We start from the raw sequence: 13,756 nt of genomic DNA, 5'->3' as shown, positions 1-13,756 counted from the left end.
GTTTTGAAAGATCAAAACCTGAACCAATTATAAAGGTCTGTAATACTAAAATAGAACAATGAGTTCACTGTGTAATCAACATAATCAAGACTGGTGTCCTCTTCTCAAATTTAAGTGGGTCTTTAAGCAATAGCTAAAGTCTGCCCACTTTTTAGCAGGACTAGTAATTTTTCTGAGTAATTATATTACACTTCTCTTTATCAATAAGGCAATTTTAATTTCCAGAGTTAAATGTCCACCAAGAGTTAATATTAGGTGAACTATTGTGTGACTTCTCCATCAGTGACGTGGATGAAGGGGCAGGTGCCTCCTCAGCAGGTTCATGGATGACACAGAGCTGGGAGCAGTGGCTGAGAGCCCAGAGGGCCGTGCTGCCCTTCAGAAGGGACTCGGCAGGGTGGGGACATGGGCAGAGAGGAACTGCCTGAAATTCAACAGGAACAAATGCAGGGTCCTGCACCTGGGGAGGAGCAACCCCAGGTACCAGCACAGGCTGGGTCTGACCTGCTGGAAAGCAGCTCTGAAGAGAAGGACCCGGGGTTCCTGTGGACAGCAAGCTGTCTGTGAGCCAGCAGTGTGTCCTGGTGGCCAAGAAGGCCAATGGTGTCCTGGGGTGCACTGGGAAGAGCACTGGCAGCAGGTCACAGGAGGTGATCCTGCCCCTCTACTCAGCCCTGGTGAGGCACCTCTGGAGTGCTGTGTCCAGTTCTACGCTCCTCAGGACAAGAGAGACATGGAGATGCTGGAGCTGGTCCAGCAGAGGGTGACAAAAACGATGAGGGAATCTTTTAGGAGGAAAGGATGAGAGAATTGGGCCTGCTCAGCCTTGAGAAGAAACAACTGTGAGGAACCTTAATGTTTACAAGTATCTGAAGGGAGGGTGTCAGATGATGGATCCGGACTGTGTTGGGTCATGCCAAGCAATAGGACAAGAGTCAATGGGCACAAACAGATGCACAGGAAGTTCCACCTGAACATGAAGAGATTCTTTAATGAGCAGTGATCAAGCACTGGAATAGATTGCCCACAGAGGCTGTGGAGGCTTTAGGGATACTCAAGAACTGTCTGGACACAACCTTGTGCCATGTGCTCTGGGATAACCCTGCTTGAGCAGGGACGTTTAGCCAGATGACCACCTGTGGTCCCTTCCAAAATGACCCATTCTGTGATTCTGTGAAATACAATTAGACACTTCTACATGTTACATTAATACTGGGTTAAGGAAGAGCATTGATAAGTATAGCTTTAAATATAACCAAGTTTACAAACTAAACTTCAAAACTTAAAAAAAAAAATCTCAGTTCCACATGATTTATTTTTTCTCATGAAAACCATGAGATTCCATACCTTGTTTTTGAAGTAAACCTCAATTGGTAAAATGAAACCAGCATATCCAGATTCTTCAACCTTGTAGGGTGGATCCTTGCACACTGGAACATAAGAAAAAACAGTATTTAACAAAAAAATAAATCTGAAATTCATAAGCAAACCACATGAGTAAATCTGTGGCAATAGTTGTATGTGGCACTGTTAAAAGGCTGCACACTCACAGTGGGATGTATCTGTGTGCAACTCAACCTGAATTTTGCAGGCAAATTTTTCTTGCCTGCATAAAACCTCCACTTTATGGATAGGAAATCTTTATCTCAAATTTGAAAACTTTATTATCAGGGAAGGAGGGACATAACACAACACTCCATCATACAGTGAAGAACATGAGGAAGGTTAACTGTGGTATTATGTTTAAATAATATCCAAGTTTTCCTCACAGGATTCAGACTTCTGTAATAATACAGTGCACATTATTAGCCATTATTAGATAGTATTATTATAATACCATCTTTTTCTTCAAGTTCTCAGTTTAATACAAGGGCTTTTAGCTACTTTGAGTCCCCACAGTACTGAATAGCATAAGAAAGTGGCACTAGCTGTCAACTCCAGACAGTGACAAAAAGCAGGCTGTTACAGAACTTGGAACAGAAGCCATCTATGCCTTCTCCTGTTTGATTGCATGGAAATCTCATTACAGAATTCAAATCCATGTAACACATTAGCAGAAGGGGAGGCTAAGCTTGAGAAACCATGCATTTAACTGCAGCATCAACTCAGATGCTTCCAAATGCTGCATTGCTATGTATGACAAATTTTGTCTATGGCACTACCACCTCAGTGAAGGTTTCTCCACTGCAGATTGGTAGAATGATGCAACTAATAACACAAAAGGTTAACATCCTCAAAAACATTTCCTCTATCTCTATCAACCTAGCTGACTGGAGTAAAACAAAAACATCAAACTATTAGATGAATCACGATTTACTCAGACATATACTCCTTTCAGAATTGCCTGGTAGTTTGCAAAAAGATTGTATTGCAATTAACTGTACTGATTACCAAAATTCTTCATTTTAGCAAAGCACCACAGATGGGCACCTGAAATCCTTTTCAGAGGTTGCAGTAATATATATTGGCCATTTTTCAGTCAGTGATAAAGTAGCCTTCCTGCTCCTCCTCTGCCTGCAGTAGACAATTTAAGGAGAAAGCCTTCACAATATTTTTCAGTGGTCACGCACAGAAGATTGACATCCACTTGCACAAAAATGGGGAAAGATTAGACAGCAGATACTTAATCAGATGGAAATGCAGAGGCTTTAGAAATAGTGATTTCAGGCTGCATGTTTGTGACACTGCAAATATCACATAAAGTTCTTCCCGAGCTCTTAATCAGTGCAGAAAAGCTCATTAGCACAAATATTTTTCATTGCCTCCCTCATTAAACTCTTATTGCAGATTTACACAGTTTACCATGCTGAATAGTACCTCATCACATCTCACAGTTCTTCAAAGTCTGTAACAGCTCCCAGTTTTGATAAAGCCTGGATAATAGACTGCAGAACAATCACTAGGAAACTAATTTGGGTGTCTTCCCAAACTGAAAGATGGGCTTTTAGCACAAGGAAAATTCTAGTCTTGTGAATGAAACCTTTCTGAAGAGAAATAGAAGTGACTGAGCAAAGCTCAGTGTTATTGTGTGTGTGTAGACTGTAGCTATTACATTTTTCTTACTTTTTTGTGGAAGCCACCACTGACAGAGTGTACTGACAGAAACAGCATTACTGTGCACTTTAAAACAGCACTCCCTGGGATAAGTGTTGGTTTATTGAACTCTCATAAGGAGTAATCAGGGCTGCAGTGACATGTGGCTTAGCCAAGCCAACAGGAAACCATCCTAGCAAGGTATGCTGAGTGGAGAAAAGAGAAGTAACAAGAGTTAAATAAACCACAAAAAGAAAGTAAAAGAGGGGAGACGAGGGGAGACGAGGGGAGAAAAATCCCAAATCTGTAGTGCAGAAGGTAAAGCAAAACAAAAGCAAATTGCAAATATAGACCAACAGAACTCAACCAACAAAAGAAACAAGGAAGAGGTGATTTGACAAAGGAAGCGACTGGAGACTCTAACAGATTTCCCAAAGCTTGCTAGGAAAAAAGTGGCTATAGTAGACTAGGTACTTAAGCAGAAAACACTACCTTGTTAAAAACAATTTCCCCCGATCCAGAGGGACAGAGGCATTTCACCTCTGCTTCTTTCCTTTAAAGTGGCACCTAAAAAAGCATTTCAAGCCCCAGACCAAGTGTCTTGAATACCACTTACCACTAAGAGTTAATTATAATGGTCAGATTTCTTTCTCCTAAGGAAAAAGTTTGTATGAACACAATTTTCTCCCTCTCTGCTGTATCTTTAGACTAGATGGTCCAAATTCAAGGCTGTCTCTACAACTATTGAGGCCCTGAAGGTTCCTACAAAGCCAGTTAAAAATTGGTGCCTGATAAGGCAGTTCCAGGGAACATCTTCACTGAGATGCAGGAAGAAGCAGGCAACAGCACACAGAATAACAAACCACTTGCAACAGTGCTTCCTGTGACAAGAGTTGTAGGTCCAGGAGAAAAGAAGTAAGAAAACATAAGCAAAATTACACGTATTTCTATACACGCCCCAGAATAAAGTGGGAGAGTATTGTCACCTGTGCAAGGCAAAATAAGGAGTTTCACTCAGTTGATCTGAGCACAGTAGGAATAACACCAACATTGTGCATTCAAACCCTGTACAGGCCTCTTAAATTTAGGACTCGATCCTTGTGGGCCCCTTCCAACTTTGAATATTCTGTGAGTTCAAGGTACTCACCTGTTATTGTATGTTTGTCAGAATAATCATTTTTCTTCTCCCATAAACAAAAATTTTAGTCTTAATGCATTTGCAAATACATTTGTTAAATAGATAGATCAACTAAAACAGCTTTAGGTGCAATTTTGAAAATAGGAGCCATGCAACACAATCATACTGCTGAAATCGGTGTTTTATGTTCATCATGTTTCAGTGTACCACGGGGTCAACATTGCTGTAACAAGCAGTAGCACTTGGTATGTTTAAGGCCACATAATGGAAATTAGATCAAACAGGTCTCTAACTATAGCCAAAGCTCTTTTCAAATGCTGCATAGAAGCTTGAACACAGGTGAAGCCAAATGACTAGTCAAGTTGTAAAAAGATAGAGGGAATGGGGGAAGCTGTAGAAGCTAGAGCAAGAAGGCTCAGGTGCTAGGAAAAGAAGAAGGTGGAATGATGGTTTTCCTTAATGCGGAACAACCATACATGTGCACACAGGTACAAGTGCACAGATTATGAATTCTAATAGTGTACACACCTCAGGTCCTCACCTACATTATACTGTCACCTAACCTCCTCTGACAGACCACTATTCAGGAACTCAGCTGCAATGCTAGCTGTATTACAAACAATTAACAGGAATAGTCAGAAACATCCTGGTTATGCTGACCCATTCATTTTGAGCTGCCTTCCTACACAAACAGGTTCCAGTAATTCATAGATGATGATGATGATGATAAGTTATTGAAATGCTCCTCAAAAAAATGCCTGCCTTCCAGCAAGCAACTTCAAGGTATCAATGGGCATCAGTAACAACAACATTATCACTACTACTACATGATTCTATTAATATGGATTTCTTCTCAATAACAATTCAGTATCTGTTTAGGTTATATTGACTAATCATACTATCAAGAGGCCCCGCAGAGCGACCTCGATAAATCAGAGGGATGGGCAATCACCAACTATATGAAGTTTAAGAAAGCAAGCTCCAAATTCTGCATCTGGAATAGAGCAACTCTGGATATGTGGAGAGACTGGGAAATGAGACACTGGAGAGGACTGCTGCAGAATGGGACCTTCCCAAATCAGGATATTCCATGAATCTGTGACACTCATTCTACATGTAAGAAAGAAGAGAGAGTGCTCAGTTCTTATCCAGTGCATTCTACAAATGAACTGTTTTGAAAATGCCTGCAGAATGAGTCACCTAAGACCACAGAAAGAACAAGCATTGATGATTACCTGTCTGCTGTTCTAACAGGAGAATACACTTTCTCTACAGCTCACATAAATTGATCAAATGTTTTATTTCTTTATTCCAAAAGTGAAGCACTACTTTCACAAATGCATTCCCATGAGTTGCATCAGACATTAACTGATGATTAAGGAACAGACGCAGTCAAGCCACATTTCACTAACAGTGACTACACTGAAGCCTTTGGACACAATAACAAAATTCTAGTTAAAGCTATCTTTCTTAAAAGCTTTAACATGAGATTAATTTGCCATTTTAACACTGTTTAACACTTCATCATGAACAATCTTTATCTTAATTAAAAATACAGTCAGAATGAACAAGTAAAGGCAGAAGTTCCCTTTAAGCAGATTTCAACACAATATCAGGATGATGCAGAATAATGTCTGCAAGAATTCACACATTTTATGTATCCTGCAGGATACTCCAGGTGGGTGTCTGTAAGAAGTGATGCCTTCTTAAAGAGAACTAGTTTAACCATAAGGTTTTCCATACTAGTATTTATAGATATTTGTCCATCGTTTGCTTGTATTTGTCATGCTCTGACCAACTTTTCCATCAATTCAAGAGCATGTGCCTTAAAAGAAGTTTCAAAACGAAGAGGTGGCATTCATTTTCAGAGGCAGGCAGATTGTGGTACCAAATCCCTTCTGCAGCAATAATTCAGCTTTAAACATTCAACTGTGATTTTTTAAAAGCTCTTTGACTCTGCTAATCTGCAGATCACCTTGCTAGCTGGAAAGGACTAATATTTGGATTCTTTAAAAAAAAAAAAATACAAAAACAGCCTGGAAGAGAATAGCTCTTATTTTCTAACTTCAGGCACACATTAATATAAAAAAATTTTAGGCAGGTTCAAACAGAAACTAGTAAAAATTACTAAAATGAGCACACTTTAAATGGTATGTACTAGACTAGTAATAAGGTGCATCCATTTGCTTTATGCTGGCACATACTTCATGAGAAAGATAAAACCCCAAGAGAAAGCACAGAAGGCATTAAAAGTTCTAAGACTGGGCTCTCAGCATTGCATTTACAGATACATTACACTGCCTCCCTCACATAGAGAGTGATCAGATCCCCACTTCTACCAACTGGATAGGATAGCAAGATACACCTTAAAACCATTTAAATAAAATGAACCCTAACTAAATTTTGGAGTGACATTTTCTGTAAACTCTGCCTACTCCCCGACCATTAAATACTTTCTTCATCAACTGAGAACAATTTAATACACAAGATAGAAGGGCAGGGAAGTCTCCAAGTCTGTGGTTGAGTCTGGACTCAATCACACCTAGGCTCCATCAGGAATTTAGAAAGCAAACTTAGAAAGCAAGGTGGTCATCTCTGAACCTTATGACTCAGAGGGAGGGTCTCACCATTTCTACATGCTTATTCTTTTCCATCTCTGGTCTCTGTGTGAATTATTCTAAGCTGATTCTAATCTGATTTTGCTTTGTTTATTTCATCCATGTAACAAGTAATAGAATGAACCTTGCCATTGAACTTTGTTAGTCACAAATTTATATTAAACCTGCTTTTGCTACTACCTTTGACAGTAATTTCTTAAGCAACCCAAACCCCTCATTTGCAAGTCACTGTTAGGTGTGATGGGGCACTGCTTTCCTGACAATGGCTGATTGTTTGCCTGCCTATGAAGGAAGTAGTGAATAAATTCCTTGTTTTGCTTTGTTTGCATGTGAATCTTTTACTTTACCTATAAAACTGTCTTAATCTCAACTCACAAGTTTCTTACTTTTATCCTAGCAATTGTCTCCCTCATCCCACTGTGGGGAAATTAATAAGCTGTTGGGCGATGCTTAGATGCCAGCTGGGGATAAACTACAATATTATCTCTCCAGGACTTCCAGCAGAAGGACCATTCTCCTGATATAGAAAGACCCTCAGCCAGCTGTAAAGTTTCAAAGTTCAGTACACATCACAGATGGAGCAGAAGCCCCTCCTCTTGACTAAAGGACACAGAAATTTGTCAGATGTATTCTGCACTGCACACACAAGAAAGGGTCCTTATTTATACATTCAGAAGTTACTGGAAATGTGTAGGATCATGCATAGTTTATGCTTGACATCCCTTCTGTCTGCTCCCTCATATTTCCTCTGAGCAAAGCAGGAATGCAAAAGAGATGGGAAAAGAATAGAAATGAGTACTTTTAAACTAAAGTTATTCCTACTTCCTGCTTTACTTCCAGATTTTTTTTCAAGACAATAGTATTCTTTTCAATACAGTTTTTACAATTTCTCAAAAATTACTGTTTAAAAATATACATATGTCTCAGGTATCAATGGAGTACAGCACTTCCAGAAAGCACTGGGTCTAGAACTCATTCTTAGACAAGCATGACACTAAATGAAAAGAAAGCCCTTGAACAACTGAACTGCATCTAAGGTTGCCTAGATAATAACATAATAAACCAAAAAATTATCTTTGATGGAAAACACATTAAGTATAGCATTAAAAACTCAGACAACAAATGTCAATTTGCCCTGTAGATACCATTAGTATTTTAAGACTAATAAAATTTTCCAGTAATTGTGCACTAGTACGTTTTCATATTTGCATAGAATGTATAGCCCTTGGGATTTTCTTCTTTACTTAAAAAAACAGGTCCCACAGTACCAGGATTTGAAGTAATTTCTTTCTTGGCTATTAATTATATACCTCTTCTTCCCATTAAACACTTTACATAGAGAATGTTTTGTTCTTAACGTCAAAACAGATACTTAACACAATAAATCTTACTCTCTATTTTAACTCCATTATGCTATGCAAGGATCAAACTGGGAATAGGCATTTGAGAGCCAACAAAGTCTATCTGTATACCAGTGATTCCATAAATGGGTCAAATTTTGAGGTTAAAGAAATTTTACAAGCAAGCCAAGACTAATTTTTTTTCCATCACATCTCGATTTTTCATGGTTATTTTACTTGATTCATTGCAGAATGACTAAGGCTGGAAGGGATCACACCAGAACGTCTGGTCCAACCTCCCTGCTCAAGCAGGGACATCCTAGAACACATGGCACAGGTTTGTGTCCAGACCGTTCTTGAGTATCTCCACTGAAGGAGGCTCCACAGCCTCTGTGGACCCTCTCCAACAGCTCCATGTCAGTCTTGTCCTGCGGAGCCCAGAAGTGGACACAGCACTCCAGATGTACCTCACCAGGGCTGAGTAGTGACCAAGCTCTCCAAACAGACTTCTAACAGATCACAGCCACAGTTTTGCCTAAGAAAGCTAAGTGTTTTCTTATGCATAAAAGCCATGCATCATGCAGTACTTCAAGTCTGCTCTTGAAAATATCAGAAAAAAAAGGGGACAAAATTGCATTTGCAAAATGGTCTTTCTTTTATTTTAAAAATACCACAAAACTATTTGGAAAGCTATTGATGGAAACATTAGCAAGGTTTTACTCATTTATATGCTATAGAATAAACAATTTCTTCTGTAATCCCCAGCTGTACTTGTTTCTGAGAGAAGCAACACAGAGTTGTTTCCAATTTTCCAGTCAGTGACATCTTTCCAATTTCACTGTTGAGTTGCAAGCATTCAGTACAAAGGAAATAGTTTTTATTACAATTCTGGAGGAACACTTTTGGGCATTGTAACTTAGTTACACAGATCTTGAAAAAAAAAAAAAAAGTGCAGTGCCTCCTAGTAACACTAACATAGGCAAAGTGATAACACTTCTTTTTGGTGTTTTGTAGTTTGTTTTTTTTACCAAATATCATAATCTTTGTTCAGACACCATTATCACACCAAAAATTCTCCTAAAATCGCTGGCAAAGCTATGTTTTGGGTTTGTGAAGAATATTTCAGTGGAAACACTAAACATGTTGCTCTTTGCAATGTATTTACCCTGCCTTGGTATGCATCTGTGTCCTAGGTTACAATGTAAAGATACCCAAAAGTATATATTCTATCACCATCTGTTGAAACCAGGGGGCAGTGATCCTCATCTCTGTGGGAGATATCCTCTGCTAATGGGCCATCTGTAAAAAACCAGGTGGGGCAGTGCTCTTCATCTTTTCCACAACCCATCCTTCCTCTTGGAAGATATTTTCTGTTAACAGGCTGTTGAGTCCCACTGCATGACTGATAAAATTACATCATCCCCTTGGGAGATGCTCCACCCAGGGGGTGGAACCAAGCATTTCCTACCTAGGTGAAAACTGAGATTTGGAACGTCAAAACACCCTTTTTCCACTGGATTCCAGAGGACAAGAGCTACCAGACCTTTCTACAGCATCACTACTTCAACAGAACCGCTTCATCTGGACTGCTACCATCACCCCAAGTAGAGGGCTCTCAGGTTGTTTTCTGACTCTGTCAGTGGTTTTCTTTTGTACTACTGCATGTATTTTTTTTTCTTTTTTTTCCTATTAAATTGTATTTCTGACTTTGAGTCTCTCACTGGCTTTGCTTTCAAACCATCACACTCTGGCACATATTTTCTCCATGTATTGTATTGATTAAATAACAGCTTGAAATACAGAGAGGAGAAATAATTCAGTGTAAACATATTGAACAAAAATTAGAGCGCATGCCACCAGCCAGACAATCTTAAACCACCATAATTTCATTAGTGGTCATGACTTACAAAAAGACTGCAGAGGAACAAAAAACTTAACATTTTCCTTCAGTTTTGATAAGGGGAATGTAATGATTCACCTTGGGTGAAGAAAGGCAATTCAAACCTGCAAGATTATATATGTGTGACAACTTCCATCTAAAACACATCCTCCATTTAACATTTGTTTATAACTCTCTCAGAAATTAGAGTAGATATTGTCTAGAGGACATTAAATTAGTCAAAATGGAAATCAGCATTTAATGCTAGTATATCATATGCTTTCAAAGAACTCATGCTCTCAATTTTTTTATATAAAAGCAGATTTTTTTTGCTTGGAGACAATTTATCCAAAGCATTATTTCCCATAGAGGACGGGTTGATTTGCAATAGCAAATTGCATAAGAAGGCTTTGTAAAATGTGGTGTACTTCATTCTGGAGGTTCCTTACCTTTCTTATTTTTTTATTTGATGGTTTCTTTTGTTTTTTGTTTGTTTGGGTATTTGTTTTTGTTATGTGTTTTACCCCGAGTAAACTGGGGGTATGCTATTTCATTACCTGAAGCTGTAATTGGAGGATTAACCCTGATATGTAAATAGGCCAAATTTACAACTACATAAAAAACTTGTGACCATCATCCATCTTGGGTGGAACCCCTCTCAGAGGCTTCTGACTGCTCCAAGTGTACCAATTGAAGGCCTTTAATAAATACCCACTTTCATGCTCTTAATCTTGTCTAGCCTCTATTGTAGGTACCACTCCTAGGCATCAGCTGTACTAGATGGAATGCAAACCAGTGAGATTCCAAGTCAGAACTACAATTTAATAGGAAAAAATAAATACAAAAACCACTGTCTTTACCTGACAGTCAGGATACAACCTGACACCCTGTTGGTCAGCATGTTGGTAGCAGTCTGATTAAATGGTGGCTGCAATCCTGTTGAAGTGGTAGATGTAGTTCTCTTGAAGCTGTGATCCTGTGGAAGGGTCTGATCTTCCTCTAAAGGTCCACTGGCAGTTATGGAGCTCTTGTCTGTGGAGGAGTTTTGGGCCAGTGAGGCCGCAGAGAGCTTGCTTTGCAGTGTTGGGATAAATTGGGCTATTTTAGTACTAGCAAAGGCATGCTGACCTTGGACTGAGAATAAGAGATAAACAGGTGGCAAGAATGAGAAAGCAAGCCAGGATGTGCTAATCACAAGAGCAAGAAAGTAGAACATAAACATAAAATGCTGTAACCAATTAGTAGGGTAGTCACGGCGCATGAACAGTTATTTGTAGCCAATAAATATTAGTATTAGGTGCATGAGCGCATGCACGTATGTCAGAACTTTATAAAAGACAACAGCTTGTATAATAAAGTGGAGCATTCACCATAACTCTCTGAGTGTTACATGTCTGACTCTGGTTGCTCCTCCCAACATCTGGCACCCGAACAGGGACACAGCGTGGTGGGATGCGGTTTTCGCTATAGACGTATAGGCATTGAAGCAGGTTTGCTAATCATGCCATGGTGTGTGGTGAGGCAAAGCGGTAAGAGGAGCAAGGGACCATCCCTAGAGGAGGTAGGAAGAATCGAGCGCTCTCTTCCTGGTCCTGATTAAAGGCAAGCATTGAAAGTGAATGTGCTGCTGCGGAGAAGCTATTGCATGGTATACTCGCTAAGTGAGGGGAATCACTAGTGGAGAAGACCCTCATCAAATTGGTGAAGTGGGAGTGAGAACACGGGTTTCTCACTAGCCCGCCACTTGTGTTTCAAGCAGAGGCTTGGCGTGCTCTCGGTGATCACACGTGGGACATGACGACCACGAGCAAGGATAGAGAGATTAAAGACTGCCATACTACCTGGTGCACGGTCATTAACACCTTAAATGATATGAAAGCAGAGGTAAAGATAGTTGTTGCCATTGTTGAGGCTCCTGCCCCACCGGGGGGAGCAGCGAAACCCCCATTGCCAGTTAAAGGCCTCGGACTTTTAAATGCCTTTTTGGGACAACTTGGGCAAGCACCAGTTAAAGATCTATCGGCCCCTCAATGCCCATCTGTATCTGATGTGCTTAAACGAATGATGGTGGGGGATGTTTTTGCGGTACCATCTGCCCCACCGTTTGCGGAGCCGCCCCTGGAGGGCCGAGCGCTGGTGGGGCAGGGCACCACATCCGCAACATCTGCCCCGCTGCTCCCAAAGTCGCCCTTGGCCCCACCGTTGTCTGTGGCTTCCTCCTTAAGTGCACAAAAGGGAATGTGTACCGACAGAGGAAAGCAAAAAAAAAAAATTAAAAAAAAAAAGAGAGAAGGGCAGAGAAGCGAAAAGCAGGCAGAGAAGCGCGACAGGTCCCTGTGCAAGGATACAAGTGGCCGGCCCAATGCTATCCCACAGCTTCAACCCCCTGCCACAAGAGACAGTTTGGGAATCGACTCAGCAGCAGCAGTAGACATGACTCTGTTAGACTCCCAATAGTAAAAATCCCAACAGGAGTAACTGGACATATTTATCATGAAGCCAGCACTTCAGGTGCCTTGCTATTAGGGTGATCTTCAACTAGTATGGCAGGACGTACTGTGCTGCTCGGGATCATAGATGCTGATTATACTGGTGAAATCCAAATTATGGTATATGCAATAAAACCACCGATTACATTTTAAAAAGACACACAAATTGCACAGCTACTGGTGTATCATAAAGAACCTTTAGAAAATGATATTTTCGCAGGTGCCTGCCACAACAGGATCAAGGATTTGGTTCCACGGGTGGAGCTCTGGTAAACCTGGTTCAACAGATGACTCTCCATCAGTTAATTGACATAAAGGTAACTTGGCAGACTTGTAACCAAGTAATACCAAATGTGATGTTAGACACCGGAGCAGATGTAGCCATCTTTAATCAGAAAGGGTAGCCCCACTCGTGGCCCTTGACCCCATCACTCGATGCTGTCCAAGATGTCAGTGGAGGAGGACAACCCATGCAGAGCCTGCATCCAGTCTCCTTGCTGCTCCCCGAAGGTCAAAAGGTAACCCTGCGACCATATGTAATGCCACTTCCAGGCGACTTGGTAGATCTTCTTGGCCAAGACGTATTGAGCCAGGTATGAGCCACCATTCAAATCCCTTCGCCACCTTTCTAACAGAGGCCATTGCCCAGAAGCTGCCCACCCCTGCCATGTATGGGTGGAGCAATGGCCATTATCTAAAGAGTGGCTTCAAATTGCACATGAATTAGTATAAGAACAGTTAAAAGCAGGTCATATTAAGCCATCTACCAGCCCCTGGAACACACCAATATTTGTAATTCCAAAGAAATCTGGAAAGTTGCGACTCTCATATGACCTATGAAGAGTCAACGACCAGATGTGGGCCATGGGGGCCCTCCAACCAGGAACGCCTCTGGCGCCTATGCTACCAGAAGGTTGGCACATCGTAGTTATTGACCTTAAAGACTGTTTTTTTACCATTCCGTTACAACCTCAAGACACAATGGCATCATCATAAAATTATTGGCTCTTGAGATGATTCCCTGCAAACCTTGGAACTGAAAGTTGTCCTTTGGGCATTGGGACAATGAAGACACCAGAACTTAAATATAGTGTCAGATTCCCTATATGTAGTCGGAATCGTTCAAAGAATAGAAGATGCAGTGTTACAGCTGCTCAAATGCGAAATCTTGGGGCGACTATTTTTACAGCTACAAAAGACTATAAATGAACGATCCACCCCTTGCTGCATTCTTCACATCAGAAGCCATCAAACAACCT

At 40.6% G+C, this 13,756-nt stretch overlaps 1 protein-coding gene across 1 annotated transcript in view; it reads right to left on the bottom strand.

Moving 5' to 3' along the window:
- The window catches only part of MLLT3 (MLLT3 super elongation complex subunit), a 126,391-nt gene that overhangs the window by 63,352 nt on the left and 49,283 nt on the right, over positions 1 to 13,756 (bottom strand). The window contains exon 3 of the mRNA XM_062513047.1: positions 1,348 to 1,430. Within this exon, the coding sequence (XP_062369031.1) occupies positions 1,348 to 1,430 (83 nt within the window). The remainder of the gene's footprint in view (positions 1 to 1,347; positions 1,431 to 13,756) is intronic.

Source organism: Cinclus cinclus, chromosome Z, assembly GCF_963662255.1.
Source record: "Cinclus cinclus chromosome Z, bCinCin1.1, whole genome shotgun sequence".
Classification (NCBI taxonomy): Eukaryota; Metazoa; Chordata; class Aves; order Passeriformes; family Cinclidae; genus Cinclus; species Cinclus cinclus.
This window is presented reverse-complemented; position numbering and strand designations above follow the sequence as displayed.